The sequence below is a fragment of the Nannospalax galili genome, unplaced genomic scaffold (genome assembly GCF_000622305.1).
Source record: "Nannospalax galili isolate Female #2095 unplaced genomic scaffold, S.galili_v1.0 scaffold687, whole genome shotgun sequence".
Classification (NCBI taxonomy): Eukaryota; Metazoa; Chordata; class Mammalia; order Rodentia; family Spalacidae; genus Nannospalax; species Nannospalax galili.
The window spans coordinates 161,782-185,781 of NW_008357456.1; the positions used below are offsets into that span (position 1 = coordinate 161,782).

At 43.6% G+C, this 24,000-nt stretch overlaps 1 protein-coding gene across 3 annotated transcripts; it reads right to left on the reverse strand.

Annotated features, from left to right (window-relative positions):
- Window positions 1–4,402: 4,402 nt before the first annotated feature.
- On the reverse strand, window positions 4,403–22,243 carry Odf1 (outer dense fiber of sperm tails 1). 3 transcript variants are annotated; one of them, XM_029557174.1, is made up of 3 exons: window positions 22,172–22,243; window positions 12,792–13,085; window positions 4,403–4,951 (listed from the first exon to the last, which is right to left on the reverse strand). In XM_029557174.1, exons 2-3 carry the CDS (start codon window positions 12,992–12,994, stop codon window positions 4,510–4,512), a joined length of 645 nt encoding a protein of 214 aa, XP_029413034.1. In that variant the 5' UTR covers window positions 12,995–13,085; window positions 22,172–22,243; the 3' UTR covers window positions 4,403–4,509. The 3 variants fall into 3 exon arrangements, with proteins under 3 accessions (XP_029413034.1, XP_029413033.1, XP_008853305.1); XM_029557173.1 differs by lacking the exon at window positions 22,172–22,243 and adding an exon at window positions 19,483–19,642; XM_008855083.3 differs by lacking the exon at window positions 22,172–22,243 and having other exon boundaries at window positions 12,792–13,189.
- Window positions 22,244–24,000: the final 1,757 nt, after the last annotated feature.

A 24,000-nucleotide genomic window follows, 5' to 3' on the forward strand; every position in this document is an offset into this window, starting at 1 on the left:
TCTGACCTGCAAAACTACATTAAGGCCATGGCAGAGCTGTCCAAGCTCAGGGATCTGTGTGACCAAACAAGCACAACTTTGGAAATGGAAAGTGCTTCTTTCTTCTCCCTCTTATCCTCTTCATCCCTGGTCACTAGCTCATGGAAAAGGCCCTACTATGGTGTTTTTCCTCAAGGCCCCAGATGAGGCCCATGCCCTCTCTCCCAGATGAGCACTCACCTCCTCTCCTGGCTGATTTCACCTTACATACCCTCCTCTGATGTCAAAGGTACAGCAGGCGATGCAGTTCAGACTACATACTGTCAAGCATTTTAAAACTATACTGGGAGCACTAGCCTTGGCTTCTCTTAAGAAGTCTCAGGAAAGGTACTTACTGACCATAGCTCCTGGCACTGTGCCTCATTCAAGGCAGGTACTCAATAAACACTTGTCTTTTAAAAAATATATTTTATTTATTTGTTGTTTGTTTGTTTTTATGTGTATGAGTGTATTATCTGTATGTATGTAAGTGCACCCGTTTCATGCAATGTCCAAGGAGGTCAGAAGATGGCATCGAATTCCCCTGGAACTGGAGTTACAGATGGTTATTAGTCATCATGTGGGTGCTGAGAATTGAACCTGGGTCTTCTGCAAGAGGAACCAGTGCTCTTAACTGCTGAGCCATCTCTCCAGCTCCAGCATTTGTCTTTTTAAATTGTTTTATCATTTCATTTATTGTATGTGTATGTGTGTACACATGTGTCATGGTGCATGTGTGGAGGTCAGAGGACAAATTTCGAAAGTTGATTCCCTCCTTTTACCACGTGGGTCGTGGATTAAACTCAAGTCATCAGGCTTGGTGGCAAGTGCCTTTACCCAACTGAGTCATCTTGCCGGACCCAACACTCATGCTTCAGGTCTTTTCCTCATGCATGTGGTAAGCAAACAAAAGCAGCCAGCTCTTTGGAGGCAGTAATGTCAACAATGCTCACCATGGCTCACCCAGGGCCAGTCTGGAAGCCTTTTCGGGCCTTTTCTAATCCTTAAGTTTAGTTTCTTTTTTTAAAAAAATGTTTTTTTAATCTGCATATGGCAACACACACTTTTTAAAAAATGTTTATTATTTTTAGCCAGGCATGGTGGCACACACCTTTAACCCCAGCATTTGGGAGGCAGAGGCAGGTGAATCTCTGTGAGTCTGAGGCCAGCCTGGTCTACATAGTGAGTTCCAGACCAGCTGGGGCTACAGGGAGACCCTGTCTCAAAAAGACAAAAAAAAATTTATTTTTATGTGTATGAGTGTATTACCTGCATGTATGTAAGTGAACCCATGTTATGTAATACCCACGGAGGTCAGAAAAGGGTATTGGATCCCCTTGAATTGGTGTTACAGACAGCTGCCATGGGAATTGAACCCAGGTCCTCTGCAAGAGCAGTCAGTGCTCTTAACCTCTGAGCCATCTCTCCAGCCCCAGGTTTAACTGCTTTGGAACTCCCCATTCTCCACCCTCCATCCTTCCCCAGTAGTTCTCTCTGCCTTTAATTCAAAACATTCAAGAAAGGATCTTTTTCTCTCCATCCACCGTGGAGCCCAGCACTTGGTGTTTCCAACAAAAATGTCTGGTTAATGGGTTGGTAGATGAACGGAATTACTAGACTAGAAGGAAGAATAAAAGAATTATTCCTAGGATTGTCTTGGAATGGTATCCTCAGAGCACAAAGGCACCCACATGTTCAAGGGGTTAAGATCAGTAGGATTCCATTGACTTCATAGGGTGAAATTTTTTCAAAGTTGTTTTCAAAAGTTTATGACTTATAGACTAGAATATTTGTTAACTTTTAGTCAAAACATGGGAAGGCACAAGGGGGATGCTACAATTTGGCACACACAAATACTTAGTTGCTAGGTAATACATTTTGGAAATGGCTCAATGTATTTTTTTCGACACTTAGAGGGTCATTATTTTCCCCAGTTGAAAGTAAAATGTATCTGCTATCACTATCAGTATAAGCTTTTTTTAAAAAAACTGGGAGAGCTTTATGATTCTACCAGAGCTTCTAACTCTAAGCTCCATGCTTGAATTATGGGAAGCTTTAAAAAAAAACCTTGTTGCTCAGGCTGCCTGGCAGATTAGTTACCATTATAATCTCTGGCAATGAGACAGGCAGATCTGTAATTTGTTCTTTTTTAAAAATTGTGTAGATTGAACCCAGGCCTTGAGCATTATGAGGCAAGCACTCTATCACTGAGCCACACCACACTTCGGCATCCATATATGAGTGTGTATGTGTGTGTGTGGGGTGGGTGGTTTGTGCTATGGTAAATGCACATGAGTGTGTAGATGCATGCACCCATGTACACACATGCAGAATCCAAAAAAGCTGACAGGTGTCTTCTATTGTTCTCTACCTTGAGACAGGGTCTTGCTCTGTGATGGCTAACCTTGGTTGTCAACTTGATCGGATCTGGAATCAGCTAAAAGGCAAACTGTTGGGCACAGCTGTGTGGGTCTTTTGTTGATTTGGTTATATAAAGTAGGAAAGCTTACCCTAAATATGGGTGGCACCTTCTGATGGCAGCCCAGATAAAAGGAGGTTGAAGAAACGTTGCTTTTACCTGCTTGCCTCTGCTCTGGCTGACAAGTTCGTCTAACCTGCAGCAGTGGCTGTGGTGGCTTCTGGGCCTGCTCCTTTGCTGATATCAGGAGCCAGCTTCTTCCAGCTTCTTCCAGCTTCTAACATGAACTGAAGACCAGCAGCTCTCCAGGAATCCTCTGGGCCTTCAGCACCAGATCGGAACTGCTGAAGCACCCAGCCTCGAGGTCTGAGCAACTCCAGGGGCTTGGCCTCTCCAGTGAGAGAAGCCATGGCTACACTACCAGGATCATACTGTGTAAGCCAATCTAATGAATCTCCTTTTTTTTTTTTTTTTTTTTTGGTGTTTTTGAGATAGGGTTTCCCTGTAGCCCCAGCTGTCCTGGAACTCACTACGTAGACCAGGTTGGACTTGAACTCACAGGGATCTACCTGCCTGAATCTCCTTTTAACATATATTCATTCTCTCGGTTCTGTTCCTCTAGAGAACCCTGACTAATACAGTCACTGAACCAGGAGATCCTTAGGCTAGAATGACTGGCCAGCATGCTTCCAGGATGCTTCTGTCTCTACTTCCCAATGCTGAGGGCTGCAGGCATGAGCTTTTATGTGGTACTGGGAATTCAAAATCAGGTTCTTGTGTTTGTACGGCCAGCACTCTTACCCACTGAACTATCCTTCCAGCATGGCATCCATAGTTTTAAAGCTCCCCAAGTAATTCCCATGTGCAGCCAAGACTGAGAATACTATTCTAATATGCATGCATCTGAGACACAATAAGGTTTACTATACAAATGAAGGTTTGTGTTCTCTGTGTCCATTTGAAACTACCCTCAGCTGATCCCTCCCCAAATCCTCTCTCTCTCTCTCTCTCTCTTCTCTCTCTCTCTCTCTCTCTCTCTCTCTCTCTCCTCTCTCTCTCTCAACAGGGTCTCCCTGTAGCCCCAGCTGTCTTGGAAGTTGCTATGTTGACCAGGCTAGCCTTGATCTCACAGAGATCTGCCTGCCTCTGCCTCCCCAGTGCTGGGATTAAAGGTGAGCACCACAACGCCTGGCTGCTTTACACTTTCTTTTGTACTAGCAATCAAGAACGGCTCATAAGCTGTCCATGAGGATTCAAATAAAAGTGAACTACACTATCATTTTATGAAATCTGGGCTTTCTACTCCTGAACTTTGAATTGACCTTCCATGCCTAAAACCAGTTTTGGGAACTGGGAAAAGGAGATAGGTGCAATAAATGGCCAGGAGGCTTGCAAACTACCCTGAACCAGAGCCATGTAATTTCAAAAGTCAGTGGAATGTTGCCAAGCATGTGGTGTATGCCTTTAATCCGAGCACTCAGGAGGCAGAGGCAGGCAGCTCTCTGTGAGATGTACTCAGCCTGGTCTACATAGGAACTCCCAGGGCTACAGGGAGACCCTGTCTCAACAAAACAAGCAAAAAGTAATTATAGGAATGTTGGAACCCCATAGTGGATGGCTGCCCCACCTTTGGGTTGGTGAACATGCCCCTTTCTCTTGAACTCTGATCGCTACCCAGGTAAAATTCCCAGCCCTGCTGGGCTTGCAGAGGAGGTCCTATATCCATCAATTTCTCACTGCAGGAATTGTCTTCTACTCTAACAGTGTGGTTCCACTGAATCATTTAGAAAGTGTCTGTGGATGCCTCTGGGGATTTGGAGGTTGTTGGGTATGGAGGAGGACAGATCTCACCACCTCATCTTCCCATCCCCTCATTCTTCAATACCCACTAACTCTGCAGGGCTCCTTACAGTTGAACCCAAAGACTTACACACCACACCATCAGATTGCACTTATGTATTCAGTTTCCTATGTGCTTAAACAGCACAGGCTATGGGAAGGGGAGAAACGCTGGAAGAGCTGCCTGATGGGAGTGCTTGACTTCTGCTAAGACATAAGTTCTTACATACACCTTACAAGATCATCTTCCTACAGGAAAATCGGCTTCCACAGGGGTCGCAGGGGTCGCAGGGGTTACAAGGGTCACAGGGGCTGCAGGGGTTACAGGGGCTGCAGGGATTGCAGGGGTTGCAGGGGTTGCAAGGGTTGCAGGGAGAGGTGCAAGGGTAGCATGGAGACTCGATCTTGACACAGCTCCCGAGCCCATAGGAGTATGTTACGTCTTTCTCATCTACACATGGCGGCAAGCTGAACTCTTTGCAGATGTTCATGTAGCTGTACTTTTTGGATCCGAGGCAATCGTACCTGTTCTCCCTCTCCGCTGATACACACACCTTTCCATCCTTCACTCGCACCTTGACTTGATCAGGTTCAAAGCCACACACATTCACTGATCCCAAAATGTTACTGCTACAGCAAGAGGAGGCCAGGAATCTATTTGTTGTTCTTCGAAGCCTGGAATGGAAGAAAGGGAAAGAAGAGAGATCAGACCTCAGGACTCAGAGATAGCCTGAAAAGCAATTTTTTCGTCTCTATTTTTTTAAGTAGAAATATTAACACTAGTTATTATGAAAAATCAAAACTTACAGAAATACATAACCTAGAGTGAGATCCCCTCCCCATATCCCCAGCCCTGTTGTGAATCACTCTGCTTCAGGTCAACTTCTGCTGACAATAGATGTCTGTCTGATCTTCCAGATCTTTCTCTTGTGTTTAAATCCCAGCTCCTCCTGTCACTAATTATGGAAACTTAGGCATGTTCTTTAACCTCTCTATGCCTCATTTTCCTCATCTGTAAAATGGAGACAATCTATCATAGCACTGTTGGAGGATTAATGAAATGATGGTATTTTACTTAATGTTGTGCTTGGCTCATTATAAATCCTTACTACCATTAATTATCAATATTGTTATCATAATTATATAGACACAGAGAGCTTTGTTTTTTATTTTTCTGGTGCTAAGGATCTGTAACTAAGCTATACCCTTAGCCCAACATTTAAAAAAATATTTTATTTATTTTTATTTTATGCGTATGAGTGTATTGCCTGCATGTATGTGAGTGCACCCGTATTGTGCAATGCCATGGAGGTCAGAAGAGGGCTTCAGATTCCCCTGGAACCTGGGTTATGGATGGTTCAGAGCTGCCATGTGGGTGCTGGGAATTGAACCCAAGTCCTCTGCAAGAGCAATCAGTGCTCTTAACTGCTAAGCCATCTCTCCAGCCCCCAACATTTTTTTAAATGAGATGTAACTAATAAAATGTTATTTGAATTCTGTATTTTAAAGATGGCTATCAACGTCAAGAGTAATAGTCTGCCTGTAGCCCTAGTTATTCAGAAAGATGAGGCTGGAAGGCTTCTTGAGCCTGAGAGTTAGAAGGCAGTCTGGACAGGAAAGCATGATCTTATTTCCAAATACAAAGCTACCAGCTTTAGGCTGCCACTGGACAGTCACACAGGCACTCCATCTGAAAACTCATTCACAAAAGAAAGGGCAGGAGAGCTCTGGCCCAACTCTACCCACTAGGGCCTAGCTCTTTTTTGGAGCAAGGAGACTGGAGGAGGCTATGGAGGGCTGATGCTGTGGAAATCTAGTCTGCCTGGTGTGTCTGTGTTGATTAGATACATAGTTATCCTGCAGGACACACTGCCTGGAATCCTACCATCTTGCAAGTTTTCTGGGCTTATCTTCCTAGTTCCTCATTCAGAGACTTCATGTTAATATCTTGAAATCACTCATGGAAGGAATACACCATGGCAAGTGGAAAAGTCTACAGGCAGGGCCTGCAGAGCTGAGAAGTGGGTTGCCAAACACCACCGCAGTGGTTCCCAGAGTGTCATCTTGTCCTGTTGTGCAAATCCTTTAGTAATGAAAATAACACAGCTCCCACTAATTGAGCAGTTAGAGTACATCAAAAGGTAGCAAAGACAAGTGCCCAGCAGAGCAATGCCTCTGGGACTGGACTATCTTCCCTTGCGGCTCTGTTCTGCCATCTGGACAAGTTGCTGATTGGACTTCCCTGTGCCTCGGTAAAACTGGGACGATAATTGCGATCTACTCGCTAGATGGTTGTGAGGCTTGCTAATACATGAAATATATTTGCAATGGTGACACACAGGATGGAAGGCCTTTGTCTCTTTTTTTTGCCTTACAATATACCATGTAAAGTCCTAAGCATGTTAAAAGCATTATTGTATTTAAACTTCTCAGTAACAAACTCTGTGGTGCCCAGGAGATTAGCATTGTATCACCTCTTCATGTTGAATTTTACTTAAGCAGTTCTTTCTTTTCATAAGTTATACAAATTCATTGTGGAAGATCCAGGAAATATGGATAAACAAAAAAGTTGAAATATTTTTTTAATACCCTAACCCATATAACGCAATATTTTGATAGATTCTCTCTCTCTCTCTCTCTCTCTGTTTATATGTGTTTACACATATACATAGATTGCTTTATATGTGCTTTTATAGAATCATGCCATATGTTTTGCTTTTAATTTGTGTTTTTTAAATAAGACTGTGGGATTGGTTTAACAATACAAATTACTTATTACCTTTGTATTGAAAATTACAAACTAAGACTCAGGGCTAATTACAAAATGACCAACTAGAACTCATTTCTAGAAGTCATTGAAATAAACAGAAACAACTTAAGCAATACATCAGATGATGGTAAGAGTCTTTCAGAGGGTGGCATGAAGCATAATAGTCTCTCTCTTGCCCTGTATGTCAGGGTAACATAGGTCATACCAAAAAGAAAGATAGAGGACCAGCCTCTTAATTACCCATTGCTGTTCTCAAAATTGTTATCAGAATTCTATAGAGACAGCTTTGTTTTTGTTTTTCCAATGCTAAGGATTTCTGGATAGGCAGAGAGGAGTTCACAAAGGTGTGGAAACCTAGACATGCACCTCTCTGGTAGATTGTGGCTTGACACAGAAGTAGCCAAAGGCACAAGCAAAAGGCCTCTCAGGACTCTCCCATGGTGTGTGTGTGTGTGCAGGGCTGAGAGTCAAACTCTTCTTCAGATGAGAAACATCAAATCCTGTCATGAAGGATGAGTGGAACTAGCAAGAGAGGGCCAAGAACTCCAAGCAGCTTTGCTAAGCCTCGGCTGTTCCTTCACGGCAAAACCTGCCTGCCCTCTCCACTGCAGGAGTCAGACCTGGAACTAGATCTACTAAGCAAAGCCAACCTTAGGCCAGTCTGCTCTTAGCTACAATATAATGTGTTTTATTGCGGGGCTCCCCCTTTCCCCTATTCCTGCCACTTTGGCTCCTTTGGCCTCAACGGCCGCTACACGGGGGTCCCACATTGTCAATGGGAAACTGCCTAAAACTTTCAGCCAGGTCAGTTTTTCTCTTGATTCTACATCAGGTTATGAGCAGGAATGTGTGGGTGTAGGGGAACTTTCAGGGACCAAATTTGACTCATCAAAGTCAACTCTGAACTTGGAACTTGACTCTTGTCTGGTGGGTTACTCACTATCCTAAATGAGATTTTCCATGACACTGCAGGGTCCTGGGCAAAGGGAGACAGCCTCCTGTGCTTGTTGCCATGGGGCAGGGGAAACTTGCGGACAACAGGGGTCTGTGTCTGTACACCTGCTGTCCCTTCTCCCTGGTCACAGGTTGTTTCACTTTTATGTCCAATCACACTCTTAAATGCCAAGCACCTTGGCCACAGTCTGACGAGTTACCTATGGAGCTGGTTTCACAAAGATAAATGTCAGCCCTGTGATAAAGAAAGTAACAAAGACACCAAGGACTCTGACAGAGCACAGGCAGTGGGCTTTCATCCAGACTTTATTGGGATAGTCTGCTTTTTCTCTTGCATTTAAAAACATTTCAATTCTATTCCTCCTCAACACCTCTTTCTCTTTTTCTTCACCTGACTTTTTCTACTGGTGTGTGTCTGTGTATTTGTGTGTGTGTGTGTGTGTGTGTGTATGTGTACATATGTGTGAGTGGAGGCCAGGTAGACATCAGCTATTTTCCTCTCTCTTTCCAACACACTTTTTTTTTTGAGATAGGGACTCCCTGTAGCCCCATCTGGCCAGGAACTTGCAATGTAGACCAGGCTGGACTTAATCTCTCAGAGCTCCACCTGCCTCTGCTTCTCGAGAACTGCCTCCACCTTATTTTTTGACACAGGCTCTCTCACGAGAACCTGGACCTCATCAATTAGGCTGGATTGACTGCCCAGCACCCCCAAGATCCTCCTGTCTTCATCTTCCCAGTGCTGGGGTTTTAGACATATGTCACTACACCTAACATTTTTACATGGGTCCTGGGATTTGAACACAGGTCTTCATGCTTGTTAAGGCAAACACTTTACCAACTGAGCCATCTCTTCCTCCCCTTCTCTACTTTCTTTTTCCTGCCTTTTCTCTCTTCTCCAGACTTTTGAAGGAAACAAATGTCACTCCGAAGCAGGGACTATGTTGTGTGGTCCAGGTGCATCCGATATCCCTTTCTCCTACAGGACTTGTAAAACACAGATGGCTGGTTCCTACCCGAGTACCAGGTTCATTAGGTCCGGTGTGCAGCTAAGAATTTGCCTTTCTACTAAGTTCCAGGTGATGCCACTAAAGCTCGTTCAGGGACCACGCTGAGAAGTGCTGAAAGGTGGCTATGCACATGGATTCTAGAGCTTCAAGTCTTTGCTCTACCATCTCAAGAACACTGCTCCTGAATTTTTTCCATCATCTATAAAACAACTAAAATAATAGCCCACTGGGGTATTAGGAGTAATAAATAAACAGGAAATGGTGCCTAGTTTTTACTCTATGAACTATAAGTCTCTATCAGGCTGTGCTAGGCTTTAACTTACATAGGCTTATCCTAAATCTGAGAGCTCAAATGACCAAGCCCCAAGCCTGTACATTTAACAATAAGGTTAAACCAAACAATAAAGATACATTTAAGACTGATGGTGTAGTTTAGCTGTAGAGTGCTTACTTAGCATGTGCAAGGGCCCGAGTTTGATCTCCAACACTGAAAATAAAAATATTGCATTTGACCTACGTGGACAACAACTCTACAGTCAAGAGATGATGGATTCTGAGGCTAAGGGTTTGAAGAGATCACAATAAGAGAGACCCAGGAGGTAGCTCCCTTCCACCTTTCAGTGGATCCAGAGGAAGCAAGGAACTATCTGTGGGAAAAGCAGCATTTCGTCAGCCAGAAAGCCTCAGCCTGACACCAGCCTAATCGTCAAAGACTAGATACAGTGAAAACCTCAAACTCAGTGTGGAAGTGAATCAAAAAATGAGAAAGGAGATATTTGCAGTTTTAAGATGGTGTCTTTTCTGGGGGGATTTTTCAAGGGAATTTCTTACTAAGAGTCCGGCTAGCCACAGGTGCATCTTGGGATTGATTTCTAGGTACCAGAAAAAGGTAAAGAGGTTGAGCCCAGTGGAGCTCGAGGATATAACCGCAAACTAAGGTGTACTTATTCACAGCGACTAGAGTTAGACATTCAGGGTCACTGTAGGTGCCAGGAATTGGTGGTGAACACCTTTAATCCCAAGCACTCAGGAGGCAGGGGCAGGCAGATCTCTGTGAGCTTGTGGCCAAACTGGTCTACATAGTGAGACCCTGTCACAATGAGTACCCATCAATTAGACAATAAACTCCTGTGGGTGGGCAGGACTGAGGGGCAGGGCTTTGTTCACTTCTCCGGCTTCCGCACAGGGCACAGGGCAACCAGTGAAGCCTGGGAGTGAATCAGATACAAACTTAACTAAGGCTGGTGGTGTGACTTCACCAAAGAAAACCAAGTTCTGTCACCTTGCTCCCGTTGAATCCAAAAAGTGAGAGAGTCAGGGCAAGTGCTCATGCTTGGTGTGCCAAAGATAACTTGGGAAAGAAAAGGGAATATTGAAGAAGCTAAAGAAATAAAAGGGCTAAATCTAGTCTCCATTAAGGAAGACACTGTCTTTAGAAGCAGACACCCAAGAAACAATGGTAGCAGGCTAGACTTACATTCAATTGGAAAAAAAAGCCCACTGTACCTAGACACATCAATCAGCGTGTCAATGCTCAAGAAACTTATGTAGGGAATTTAAATTTTTTTAAACTATTGGCCAAGGCTTCTTACCAAGTTAGAAAGAAACACTAGAGACATGGGGGGTAGACACAGACTTGCGCATACAAATTTCAGTTTGGCTGAGGCAACTCCAGACCAAGTACAAAGAACCTTCTGGACAATACAATCTGACATCTGAAAAGACATGTCACAACTAACTGACACCCGGACATTCTTTAGAGGGATGAAAGGTCACATGAATGTGAATTCTAAACTTAAAAAGCCTCAGGCACAGTTTCATACCAAAGATTGTTTTTAGAAAATTGAATGGACATGATATTTCTAGATCTATTTAGTCATGGATCAGAGCTAGCTTAGAATAAGAAGAAAAAATATTAATAATGAGTCCTGTGGGGTGGGAGCTGGGATCAGGGCTTAACATTTTCACCCTCACTCAGGAAAATTGAAGATTAGATTTACAGATGACACCAAGCCCTTCTGGACAGTGAAATGTCAAGCTGCCAGAGCATAGACGGCTGGCAAGGTGGCATGAATAGGAAGAAAAGTGGTGGAAAGAGATGAAAGAGGGCAAGTCTGAGGTCATTTCTGAAATGGACTTGAAGTTTTCTGTTCACAGATCCAGGAATTAATGTAAAGACACCACCTGCTTCACATAGTGCTGCCAGCACAGGACAGACCTGAACGCCATCAGTAAAAGCATCAGAGACCAGAGAAGCCCTCCTTTTCCTGAATAACTCTGCTGAGAATGAAGCTTGAGGTAGAGTTTACTGTGTGCCAAAAAATACAGCCTCCTGAAGAGGTGGAAGAAGAGGCAGAAGGAGCCTGACAGAAAAGGTCAGAGAGACATCTCCCCTGCTGTGTGTGGAAAGAGGGGGCAGCCAGGCCAAAGGACTTAGAGCCAGGGAGAGAGGACAGGGACCTGCTCACAAAGAGCACTTAATCTGGGCCAAATAGTAAAGAGTCCCTGATTTCACATTGTGAGCAGTTTATGGATGCTGATACCTTAAGGAGTAAAAATAAACATTGGTTCAAAAAGTATGGATGAATTTGTAGGTGACTACTCCATCCCAGATTACTAGGGAGGTCTCCAACCTCTGGTGACTGATGACCTCAACAGTAATTTTTCCATTGCTCTTCATCACGATCACTGTTGTCAAGGGACTTTGTCCACCCACCCACCCATCTTTCCTTCATTTATCCATCCATTCATCTATCATTTCCCATGTATCTTATCAGTCTCTGCCTATCTTTATAAAAATAGTCCTTTGTCAGACATGGTTTTCCTGCCTCTAACTTTCATTTAATACATCAATACATAAAGTACCTTTTCAACTTTTTAATCCCCTTTTTAATTCCCTTTTGAGACAAGGTCTCATACATGAAGCTGGCCATGAACTTGTGATCCTCCTGTCTCTACCTCCAAGCACTAGGATTTACATGACTTACACTCCAGGTTCTTTAATCCTTTCTATCTGTACCTGTTATTCCAGCATATGGACCATCTTTATATAACCAGAGGACAGTACTTCCTCCCACTTTTTCCATCTGTAGTAACAGACTACAAACACGTTAAAAGTTAGAAACAGAAAATAAAATATAATCAACCCCTTCCCCAATTAAATTACCCAATTCAATAACAACCCCCTTGAGTCTACTGCAGAGGCTGTAGCCCATCTACACACTCTCTCTGGGGCTAGAGGGGGAGAGCAACATAACAGCCCCAACTCCAGATGAATTCTTTGCCTGAGATTAGAGGAGGAAGATCTCCACACACCAAGGAAATGCTTCTATTGTTCAGTCTGCTCCTGCTCCTGATGCTTCTGGCAAACATTAAGGATTTGATCAATTATTATGACTTCTCCTGCAGTCATTTCTGTAAGTCCAAATATACTCAAATCACTTCAGTCATAACCAGAAGAAATGTTGAGCTTGCCGCTTCCAATAGCTTTTTAATGACACCTCCTATTTCTTTCCCTCATTAAATCCACCTTATTTATCACACTGGCACCCTTGCTGTGAACCCCAACAACTTTGCCAGCTCACATCCTTACACTGTCTTTGGAGAATCCCACAATACCCACCATGGACCCACTTACTCTTCCTAAATCTCTCCTAAGTCACTAAAGTCGTTATCTTGAACTCTTCTTATGTCTAAGAGTCAACTGTCATTGTCCCCCCACCCCCAATACTTCTTCCCACTTATGAGACTGTCATACAAATCTATGAGTACATCTTCTTACTTGGCCAGCTCTCTCTTCTCATCCTCAATGGCATGGATGGCTTTCTTCTCCAAGCTGCGGAATGATGGGCGAAGGCAGTACAGCTTGTAGTCGCACAGGCAACACGGGTAGTAGAGGTCACACAGGCCACAGGAGCATGAGCGCTTCGAGTAGCAGAGGCAGTAGGGGTAGGGGTGCAGCTCACAGCAGCAGTATGGGTGCATGTACAGGTCACACAGGCAGCGGGAGCTGACTTCGTCGATACATCGCAATTGCCTTAATTCTCTGTCCACCTTCTTTATGTCCTTTCTAACACTGTCCAAAAGACAACCCAGTGCAGCCATTATGGTCACACCGTAATGTTCTGTGAGTACCTTTGGGAAATGGCACTCAGAGGAAAAAATTGTTCTAAGCTCTTCTCAGAGGCCTCCTTTAAAATTAAATGAGGCACACATGATTCACTTACTTTAAAGCTGGTGTTCTGTGACCTCACCCACCCTCTAAGTATGTCATAGTCTCCTGGTTACCATGTCAACTGCACAGTCATGGTCCTCAGAGAACCCTCCTCAGCATTAAAGAGATACTCCCTGAACCATACTAACATGGTTCTTTGGGGTTCATGGTACTAACCTTTAATGTCCTTGACTTGTATGTGTTCAGAGGACAAGCCAGGGCTGTGGCTGGTTTTGGTCTTGTGGAAATTTCAGAGGCTGCCTGAACTGCCTGGCTCTGGTCTCTCTCTATGCCATTTTAGCTCTAGCCCTGAAGCAAGGCTTAGTCTTGTTCTAAGATTCATTTTGGTTTCAGACAAATAGACTGGGGAGAACTTTCCTCTAGGTCTTTTGACCGAGTCAGCCTCAAGTCTTTGTTCTTGGCCACCTCAGTCCCAAGTTTCTGAGCATTTTCTGTCATTTTAATTTGTCTTGGTACTAAGGATCAAACCCAGGGCCTTACACATCTTAGACAACTGCCCATCATTTGTTCTGGCATCCCAGGAAGTGGGGTGGAGCTTAAGCTCCCATCTCCTGCTGCTCAAGGTGCCCCTTAGTTGCCATCTCCCAGCAGGGACACCTCTGGTCTTGTATCTAAACCTCTAGGTGCCTGGTCCCTGAGTGCTTCTCAAATGTTGGTCCTGATACCCTTATCATTATTCCTGAACTCTGCTTTACAGTGTCCCTGGCTCTAATTTGGATCAATCTCCTGGACACAGCCTCAGACTTGGCTTGTGGCACTTCTTCTATGCTTCTGGCCATCAAACCATTTCCAGCTCTCAACTTCCCTTTCCATGAACTAAGACCTAGGGAGGACACATGAGGACAAGCAGTTAGATGTGATATGGAGAGGGAACTAGGGGCCAGGTTTGATAGCCATGGTAAGGAGCTTGAACTTTTGACTTCAGTGAAGGACCACTGATTATCTTTCCCACTGATAGATATTGAAAAGTAGGTCAGAACTAGTGACGACGAGACGCAAGGGGATGGCAGTAGAGGCGTCTCATGCTGCAAAGGAAAAGTTAAGGAAAGTCGGCTGGGGACTGTGGATACTGGAAGAACAAGAAGGAAACCAATGGACTTATTCCCCCTTCACTCCACTCAAAATTCACCAATCTGTCCTCTCCACATTGTGAGACTGATTTTGCATACATATCTGTTGTCCCTCAGGGTCTCTCTCCTTCTTCTTGCCTTAAAAGTCCTTAGTCCCGAGTTATTAAAAGAAGTTCTTAGTCCTTAGTCTTCTTAAAAGAGCTAGAGAAGAGCGAAACCTCACGAGGGGCTGGCAATAGGGCCTCTGCCTCCCTCCCCAATCTCTTCGCCCATCATTAACAATGACATTTCCCCCTCAGCTACACCCGCCTTCCCAGAAAGCTGCTCACTCACTCACTGGAAGGCCATTCCTCACTCTTTCCACCTCATTCGGACTTAAACGTAGTTGTTCTGCCTGCTTGAAAGTTGAATTCCCTGTCCCAGATCCCACATCTAGTTCATTACTGAGGCATTCTTTATAGCAACTCTTATAAGCTTGTTCTTTGGGAAGCCTTCTCTGCCTGTCCAGCAAACACTCATAACTTCTGCACATTTGTTCCCTCCCTCCTTCTCCCCTTTCTCTCTCTCTCTCTCTCTCTCTCTCTCTCTCTCTCTCCTTTCTTCTTTCTTTCTTTCTTTCTTTCTTTCTTAATAAGGTATCATTAGCCCAGGTTGCCTTCCAACTCACTATATAGTTGAGAATGACCTTGAACTTCTGATCGTCCCACCTGAGTGCTGAGATTACAGGTGTGTACCACCACATCTGGCTTACAAGGTGCTGGAAATTGAACTTAGGGCTGCATGCATACAAGGCAAGCACTCCATCCACTGATCTATACCTCCACTCTACATTTCATACATAACATTATTTGTTTCCCAAACTAGATTGAAGGCACATGGTATCTTTCAATTTTTGTTCACTAGTAGCTACCTAACACATCTGGCACATAGTAGGTACTTAAGATTTACACACTTAACAGCCAAGCAAATATATTAAACACAACTTAGTGAACAGAATGAGGATGAAATAGAGGAACTGGAAGTGAGTCCCAGCTGTGTGGCACAGAAGGAACTGCTAACAACTTTGAGACAGAAATGTGGAGGGGCCTATAAATAAGTGATTCTGGAATGCAGGGAAAGGCAGACAGGAAATATAAACTAGGTAGTTACAATTCCATAAACAGGGGCTGGAGAGATGGTTCAGTGGTTAAGAGGACCCAGGTTCAGTTCTCAGCACCTACATGGCAGCTAACAACCATCTGTAATGCCATTTCCAGGAGAATTCAGCACTCTCTTCTGACCTCCTTGGGCATTGCACAACACAGGTGCCCTTACATGAAGGCAATACACTAATACACATAAAATAAAAATAATAAAGTATTTAAAAAACAATTCCATAAACATCTCAAATACTGGGACAAGATGGAAATAAACAACAAAGGAAGAGTAACCAGAAGTGAGGGTGTCAAAGAGCTCATGAAGGACTCTGAGAATCATCCCAGAGGCCAGAACCCCTAAGTTCAAGCTACTGTGAGTTGTCAGACCACTGGCTCAGTATTCCCCAGCCTTGATTTAGGAAACCAGTTTCTGTGAAGATGAAGCTCTTAGCAAAGACAGCAAGTATCCCTAGAGGTATTAGAATAAAAGGGTGGCCCTCTGAGGCACATGGAATGAATCAAACAGCACAGTTGAACAATGCTTTTCTATGAACACAAGCTAATGCCCTTCACAAGTGGCTCTATGCATTTCTGAAGTGTGGCCTCTCTTAGTGGGAACAGGGCCACTCTGTAGAAGTTAACTCTAGCACATATCCAGATTTTTCCAGCTCCAAGTGATAGACTTCTGAACTCTTATATCCCACTGAATTCCATGCCTTAGCAAATGTCAGCAAAGGTCAAAACAAACAAGCTCAGTTTTAACTTGTTAGATACACAGGTTCCTGAGCTTGAATACACACATCTAAATCTGTACCATGTACTATTAAGACAGTTATGGCTATATTTCAACTATGATTCTCCCATTGTCTCACCTTTCTAGTGATTTCACTCTTTCATTATGAAATATATTCTTGACATCCCCAAATGACTAAATAAATTTAGGGCTTCCTTCAAAGATCTAATGGAGCCTGTTGTGATGGCACATGCTGGTAGAATATGCTTGAAAGGTAGATGCAGGAAGCCACGAGCTCAAGGCCAGCCTGGGCTACACCTTTTCTTGGCATAATGGTGTACACTCTTAATCCCAACACTCTGGAGGCCAGAGGCAGGTAGATCTTTGTGAGTTGGGGGCTAGCATGCTTAACATAGTATGTTCCAGGCCTACAAAATAAAACCCTGTCTCAAAACAAAGAAAAACAAAACAAGACCAGAGAGAGGCAGAGAGACAGAGAGACGTGGGGCGGGGGGAGAGACTTGATGGAATTATGATCTATTTGTGTCAGAAGGACATGGCTGAAATTCATTAGAATCTGCTAAGAACTCTTAAGGACGATCTACAGGCACAACCACTTGAAGTATAAACACAGTCATTTCCATGGGCTCTAATACAGAGGTGGGGGCTGTTCCTTACATAAGGTTTCATCCATGGAAACACCCACCTATGTTGGCTGGTGTCTAGATAGACACTCAAGTACTTGCTTGGTCCCCATCATTAGCAGAATTACGTGCCTTTTGGGGTCCCCTTTGCCTCCTCTACCAGGTATAACAGGAGCAGGTCAAGTCCACTCAGTGTTACAAAGGAATTCTTCCAGTGGTGCTGGGATCAATCCACAGTGTGTAAACATTAAATATAAAACTATTCACAAAACATGGCCTTAATTCTGTAGATAAACATCTAAGGTAAGGGGCTAGAGAGATGGCTCAGTGGTTAAGAGCACTGACTGCTCTTGCAGAGGACCCGGGCTCGATTCCCAGCACCCACGTGGCAGCTACAAACCATACTTAACTCCAGTCCCAGGGGAATCTGAAGCCCTCTTCTGACCTCCATAGCATATGTGCATGGAATACACTCATACACATAAAATAAAAATAATAAATAAAATATTTTTTAAAAAAAAAAATCTAAGGTGAAAACTACCCTAAAATTTACTATGGTTATTTCTGAAAAGATACAGAAGACTTTAAAAATTCTCCTTTCTAGGGCTAGGAGTACAGTCCAGTAGTGGAACTGTAAGTGAGGCTCTGGGTTCAATCCCAGCACCCCTCCAAAAAACAAACAAAATAAAACCTTACCTATTCTAGACTTTTTCTTCTAAATTTATTGTCTAAATTTATACTGAGAGTATTGTCAATTTTATAATGAAATCCTCTTTAAAATTGTTATTATTGTATGTGCATGATATGATGTATGTGTATGGGCACATGTGCCGTGACACACATATGGAGGCCAGAGGACAACTTTGTGGGGTAGGTTCTCTCCTTTCACCTTTATGGAGATTCCAGGGATTGAACTTAGGTCACCAGGATTTTGTGGTGAGGATTTTACCTACTGAGTCATTTTGCCAGAATGCTTTTGACGTTGTATGTCTAGCACCCTTTATATTTTTTTAAAATTTTATTTATTTATTTTTTATGTGTATGAGTGTTATGCCTGAATGTGTATAAGTGTACCCACGTCATGCAGTGCCTGTGGAGGACAAAAGAGGGCATCGTCGGATCCCCTGGAACTGGAATTACAGATGGTTGTTAGTTGCCATGTAGGTGCTAGGATTCAAACCTGAGTCTTCTGCAAAAACAGCCAGTGCTCTTAACTGCTGAGCCATCTCTCCAGCCCCACTCTTTCCATTTAAAGCTCACCTTTGGCCCTATCTCAACAATCCAGCTGAGAGTCTAGGGAGATGGCTCAATGGATAAAGTGCTTGCCATGCAAACGTTAGGACTTGGCACCCACAAAAAAGCTGGTAGGCTTGACAGCCCACCTGTAATCCAAGGGCTTAGAAAGCAGAAACAGGAGGGTCCCTGGGCAAGATGGATATCTACACTAGCTGAATGGATGAGTTGCAGATTCAGCAAGAGACCCTGCAAAGTGGAGACCCTCAGCATCAATCTCTGGCCTCCACAAGAAGGTACACACGTATGCATGTGTACCTGCAAATGTTTTCCCACACGCATATGAAGATATATACACCACACCACACACACACACACACACAAACACTCATGGCCAGGTAAACTTTAAGGCTATCCTTCTGAGCAGGTCACTGGGGAAGTTCTGGTTTTGGGGTTTTTTTTTGTTTGTTTTTGTTTTTAGAGACAGGGTCTCTCTATAGGCCCAGATGATGGCCTGGAACTCACCATGTAAACTGGGCTGACCTCAAACTTGCAGAGATCCACCTGCCTCTGCCTCCCAAGTGCTGGGATTGAAGGTAGACACCACCACACCCAGCTTGGAAATCTTTTAGTAACATACATCTTTGGCCTGCCCATCATCCACAAAACCTTCTTTTAGTTAAATAACTCTCCTCTTCCACTCCCACTCTCCACCATTAGGCGTTGCCAGTAAAGTTGTCCAGGAAAATGTACAGGCACCCAAGCACAACTGACCAACCCTCCATCCTCCTGGAGCCTGATGTTTAGAAAGCAGGCACAGAGCCTAAAGATGGCTCTCATCTTCAAATTGGTCCTCAGCTTCTCTTTGGGTCTGGGAGCTCCTCCATATCTTTCCAATAAACTTGTCTTTTTCTTTCTTTTTTTCTTGTTCTGTGGGGTTATTTTTTTATATTTTGGTCTTTTTGAGACAGTTTCACTAGGTAGCCCAAGCCAGCCCAGAGCTCACTATATAAAAGCTCAAGCTGACCTTGAACTTAAGAAAATCCTCTTGCTTCAACAGAACTCCCCAGTGCTAAGATCACAGCATGTGCCACCATGCCCCTGTTTCTTTTACCGAAAGATGCCCACTGAGGCACTGGGCATGCATGGTGGCATGTGCTGGGATTTTAGCATTTCAGAGGTGCTGTAGAAGGATCCTGAGTCTGAGGCCAGTTTGGGCCACATAGCAGCAAACCTTGGTGCCTGGTGTGGTACAGGCCTATAACCCCAGCTACTTCAGAAGCTAAAGCAGGAGAGCAGAAAGTTCAAGGTACCTGGGCATCTCAGCAAAACCCTATCTCAAAATAAAAAGCAAAAGAGCTGGAGATACAGCACATTGATAGGTTCAATCCTTAGTACCAGAAAATTAAAAGAAAAAATTACTTCCAAAGCAGAACCCAACCAGGATGACAGCCTGTCCCCCTTGACCTTCTCACAGAAGGACTACTCCAGGCTGAACTTGTAGGTAGGTCAGCTGTTGTTCCAGGGGACATTATCTCCTATGAGCCCAGCCACTCCACCTCAGCTCAGATCTTGATGCATGGGGGGCAGCTATCACACTAGAGGCCTGTGGGTGTGAGACAAGGCTGGTGACTCATACATGGGAAAATGATAGAAAATGCCAGGAAGACCATCTAAGAACAGCATCCCTAGGGCAAGAGAAGTTTCCCTATGGTCAGACCTCAGAACTTCAGCTATGGAAAAGGTCTCATTCAAACCAGTCTTCTACTCAGTAGAGACTCTTTGCTGGGCACCCTGGACAGATGAGCCTGTAAGACAGGGCTCGTACAGCCATGAAAGTGCTAAGGTGTCCACTTATTGTTTGAATGGCAGTGCTCTATGAATAACTACTTGGGCGTGTCATTTTGGCTTCCTCTAATCTTTTAGACCAATGAGACTTTAAAACAACATTTCATTTATGATTGTTTGTGTTTGTGTGTGAGCACACATGTGCTGCAGTGCCTGTGTGGAGGTTTAATAAGTTACAGGAGACAGGTCATATCTCTCCTTTCTCCATGTGGGTCCCAGGGATCTGACTCAGGTTGTCAGGTTTGGCTGCAAGCACCTTTACCCACTGAGCCATCTGGCATTCCCACATGGGGTCTTCAACAAATATCTTCCTGTTAAATAAGTAGGGGGTGGGGATGGAGGAGAGGAAGACAAGGCATATCGCTGTCGATCCTGACAGGGTTCAAGTTCTGCAACCCCAACAGTTGCTTTTGTTGGGTTAGGTCTGAGAGCACAAAAGCAGCTCAGAATATATCTTTCTTTTTCTTTTGGCAAATCTGATCACTGAGACATTGAAGAGTCATGGGCGTTTTATACATCAAATAAACATGAGGTATTTCTTTGTTAAGATTTTAGAAGCAGGGGCTGGAGAAATAGCTCAGCAGTTAAGATCACTGGCTGCTCTTGCAGAAGACCTGGGTTTGATTCCCAGCACCCACATAATGGCTAACAACTGTTTGTAACTCCATTTTCAGGGGAATCTGACCCCTTCTTCTGACTTCCAAGGGCATTGCATGATATGGGTGCAGTTACATACATGCAGGCAATACACTCATACACATAAAATAAAAATAATAAGATTTGAGAAGCAAAGCTAGGCATGGGGGTACATGCCTGTAATCCTAGCACTTGGGAGGTAGAGGCAGGATCAGGTGTTCTAGGTCATCTCTGGCTACATAGTAAGTCTAGGTTAGCCTGGTTATATGAGATCCTATCTCAAAACAAAAAATTGAAAAACAGAAAAGAACAAGGTTGGTACATGAACATAAGGAAACAGAGGGTTTCTGGTCACTCAGAACTTGCTTATTTGAACTTGCAACAATGATGACAGTATGTACAAGATCCATGCTGACTCAATTAGACCAAAACCCAGCACAGACCTAGGGAAAATGGGCATCAGGCCCCAACCCTAGTCTAGGAACTATTGACAACTGATTACTGCTGGGTGAGGGAGCGCAGATCTTCTTTAAGGGAATGACTCTGGAGAGGCTGACTAGACTCCAGTGGATGAACTTGCACTGAGGGACATCTGGGTACAAATGCTTGACTGGATAGGACTTAACATATATTACAGAATGCATGAAATCTGGTGGGGAAGGTATGGGGGGATGCAGATTGGGGGCATGTCTAAATTTGATTAAGATCAATTATATGAAATGCATAAAAAATCAATAAAAATATTTAAAAAAATAGTTTTAAAAAAAAGATTTGAGTAGTAGATGGGGTTTTAGGGTGACTAACTACTCTGGTTTGCCAAGCATGAACACGTACCTGGGGTGCAAATCAATGTTGTCCCTTCTGGCTCTAAAGGTGGCAGAAGACTTATTCTGAGCTCTGGGTTCTTTGTGATAACTGTCACTTCTAAAGAGACACCCATCTTTATTTGTCCCTTCTACTTCTCCCTTTCAATCTCACAAATTCTCCAAGAAAAAAAAAGTGTTAACAGTGGCCTGGATTGTTCTTGGTAAGGACAACAGACCTGAAAATATCCTTGAATTTTACACTAAATTCATTTAAGCATAAGCGCAGGTGCTCGTGTTCCAAGGTTTGCTTCTTTGCTATACGGTGACCATTAATAGCTCGAGAGGCATTTTCAGATTCCTAGCACTACCAGACCCTGCCTGCCTCTTCCTAGTTGCTTACATGAATGACATCCCATCTTTAATGAATAGTTGAATCTACCAGGCTAACCCTCACAACAGCCCAAAGAAGTGCAGCTACTATTAATCCCACTTTATAGATGAGGATACCAGTACAGTGTACACAAGAGGTGGCAGAGCTGGGGCTCCCCCTTTGCACTCCCCTTCCAATCTCTGTCCTGGAACACTAATGATCCTTGAGAAGAAAATTTCTCTTGACTTTTCCTTTAAAGATGCAAGCAGATTAAACTTGTACATTAAGGGAAAATGGATATAGTTCCGTGGTAGAGCACACAAACAGGTATAAGACCCAGGGTTTGATTGATTGAGAGAGAGAGAGAGAGAGAGAGAGAGAGAGAGAGAGCATTCTCTCACGTGGCCCAGATCACTCATTTTGTTGGGAAGCATGAATTATCAATACTCACCAGATTCAGACCAAACATTCCCACAAGGGAAAGAGTATCAGCCTTTGAGTCCAGAGCTAACTGCACAGGAAGTGGCTTTTCAACCTGAATCTTCTACTTCAGACTGGGATTGTATTTAACCCAAACTCAGAGACTGAAACCCTGTTTACTTAATGTTCTGTCTGACTCAGCTTTCCAGGGAAAGCTCCTAGCAACTGAGATGCATTCAGGTTCCAACTCTCCACTCCCTGCTGGAGCCTGAATGTCAGAATGGGGTAGAGGAGCTGGAAAGATGCCAAGTCCCACCTTTGAGTTGAGGAACTGGCCTGCCCAAAGAGGAAGAAACAGAAACCGAGGGGAGTATGGATTCTGTCTGCTGAGTCTTATTCAGTGACTGTGGAAAGTTCTTGGTTTCAGGACTACATTATATTCCACAAGTACCAAGGACCTCAAAGAGCTTTTATAACGTGAATTTTATTGACCAATACCACATTAGAAATTATAATCGAGGGCTGAGGACATACTAAAGTATTTGTTTGCCTAGCATTCACACGGCCCTGGGTTCAATCTCTAGCATTGAAAAAAATTAAAACAGGAATTTATAAAATATGTATTCATTTAAGAACTAATAATAACAAAGGAGAGCATGGGGGTGCATGCTGGTAAGCCCGATACTCTGGAGACTAGATCAAGAGTTCCAGACCAACCTGAACTATATAGACTGTCTCAAAAAGCAGAAGAAAGAAAAGACAAAACAAAACCCTAACACTAGCAAAACCCACTACATGTGAAAACCAATGATATTTATCTTAAAATATTAGATTTTTTAATCTTCTTATTTTATTTTTACAGCACTGGAGTTTGAATCTGGGGTCTCACACGTGTCAGAGAAGCACATTACCATTGCAGCTCTATACCTGGCTATAAATGATATTTTATGTGTGTGTGTGTGTGTGTGTCTGTGCACATGCGCACACGCACATGTGTATGCATGTGCATGAGAGTGTGGAGGCCAGAGATCAAGGACAGGTATTATTCTTTGGGATACCTACCGATCATGATTTTTTTTAAATATCTTATTATTTTTATTTTATGTGTATGAGTATCTTGCTTGCATGTATGTAAGTGCACCCATGTTGTGCAATGCCTGTGGAGGTCAGAAGAGGGCATTGGATCCCCTAGAACTGGAGTTACAGATGGTTGTTAGCCATCATATGGGTGCTGGGAACCAAACTTGGGTCCTCTGCAAGAACAGCCAGTGCTCTTAAGTGCTGAGCCTGGAGCTCACCAATTAGGAGAGGCTGGCCAGCTGAGCTTCAGGAATTCTCTAGTTTCCCCCAAACCCTCAGTGTTGGAGTTAAAGATGCATATCACTTCACTTGGTTTTTACATGGGTGTTAGGCAGCCAAACTCAGGTCTTCATGTCTGTGCAGCGGGCACCTTAATTACTAAGTCATCTCCCCAGCTTCCTTACCCTGCCCCCACCAAAGATATTTTTTGATGGGAACTGAATTTTTTAAAAAAAAATTTGAACAGGGGGCTGGAGAGTGGCTCAGCAGCTAAGAGCACTGATTGCTCTTGCAGAGGATCCAGGTTCGATTCCCAGAACCCATATGGCGGCTACGAACCATCCTTAACTCTAGTTCCAGGGGAATCCGAAGCCTTCTTCTGACCTTCATGGCATTGCACAACACAGGTGCACTCACATACACACAGGCAATACACTCACACACATAAAATAAAAATAATAAATAAAATATTTTTTAAAAGTGTAATATTTTATTGATTTTTGAGAATTTTATAAATGTATTTTGATCATGTTCAGACCCCTCCCACAGAACTCATCCCGC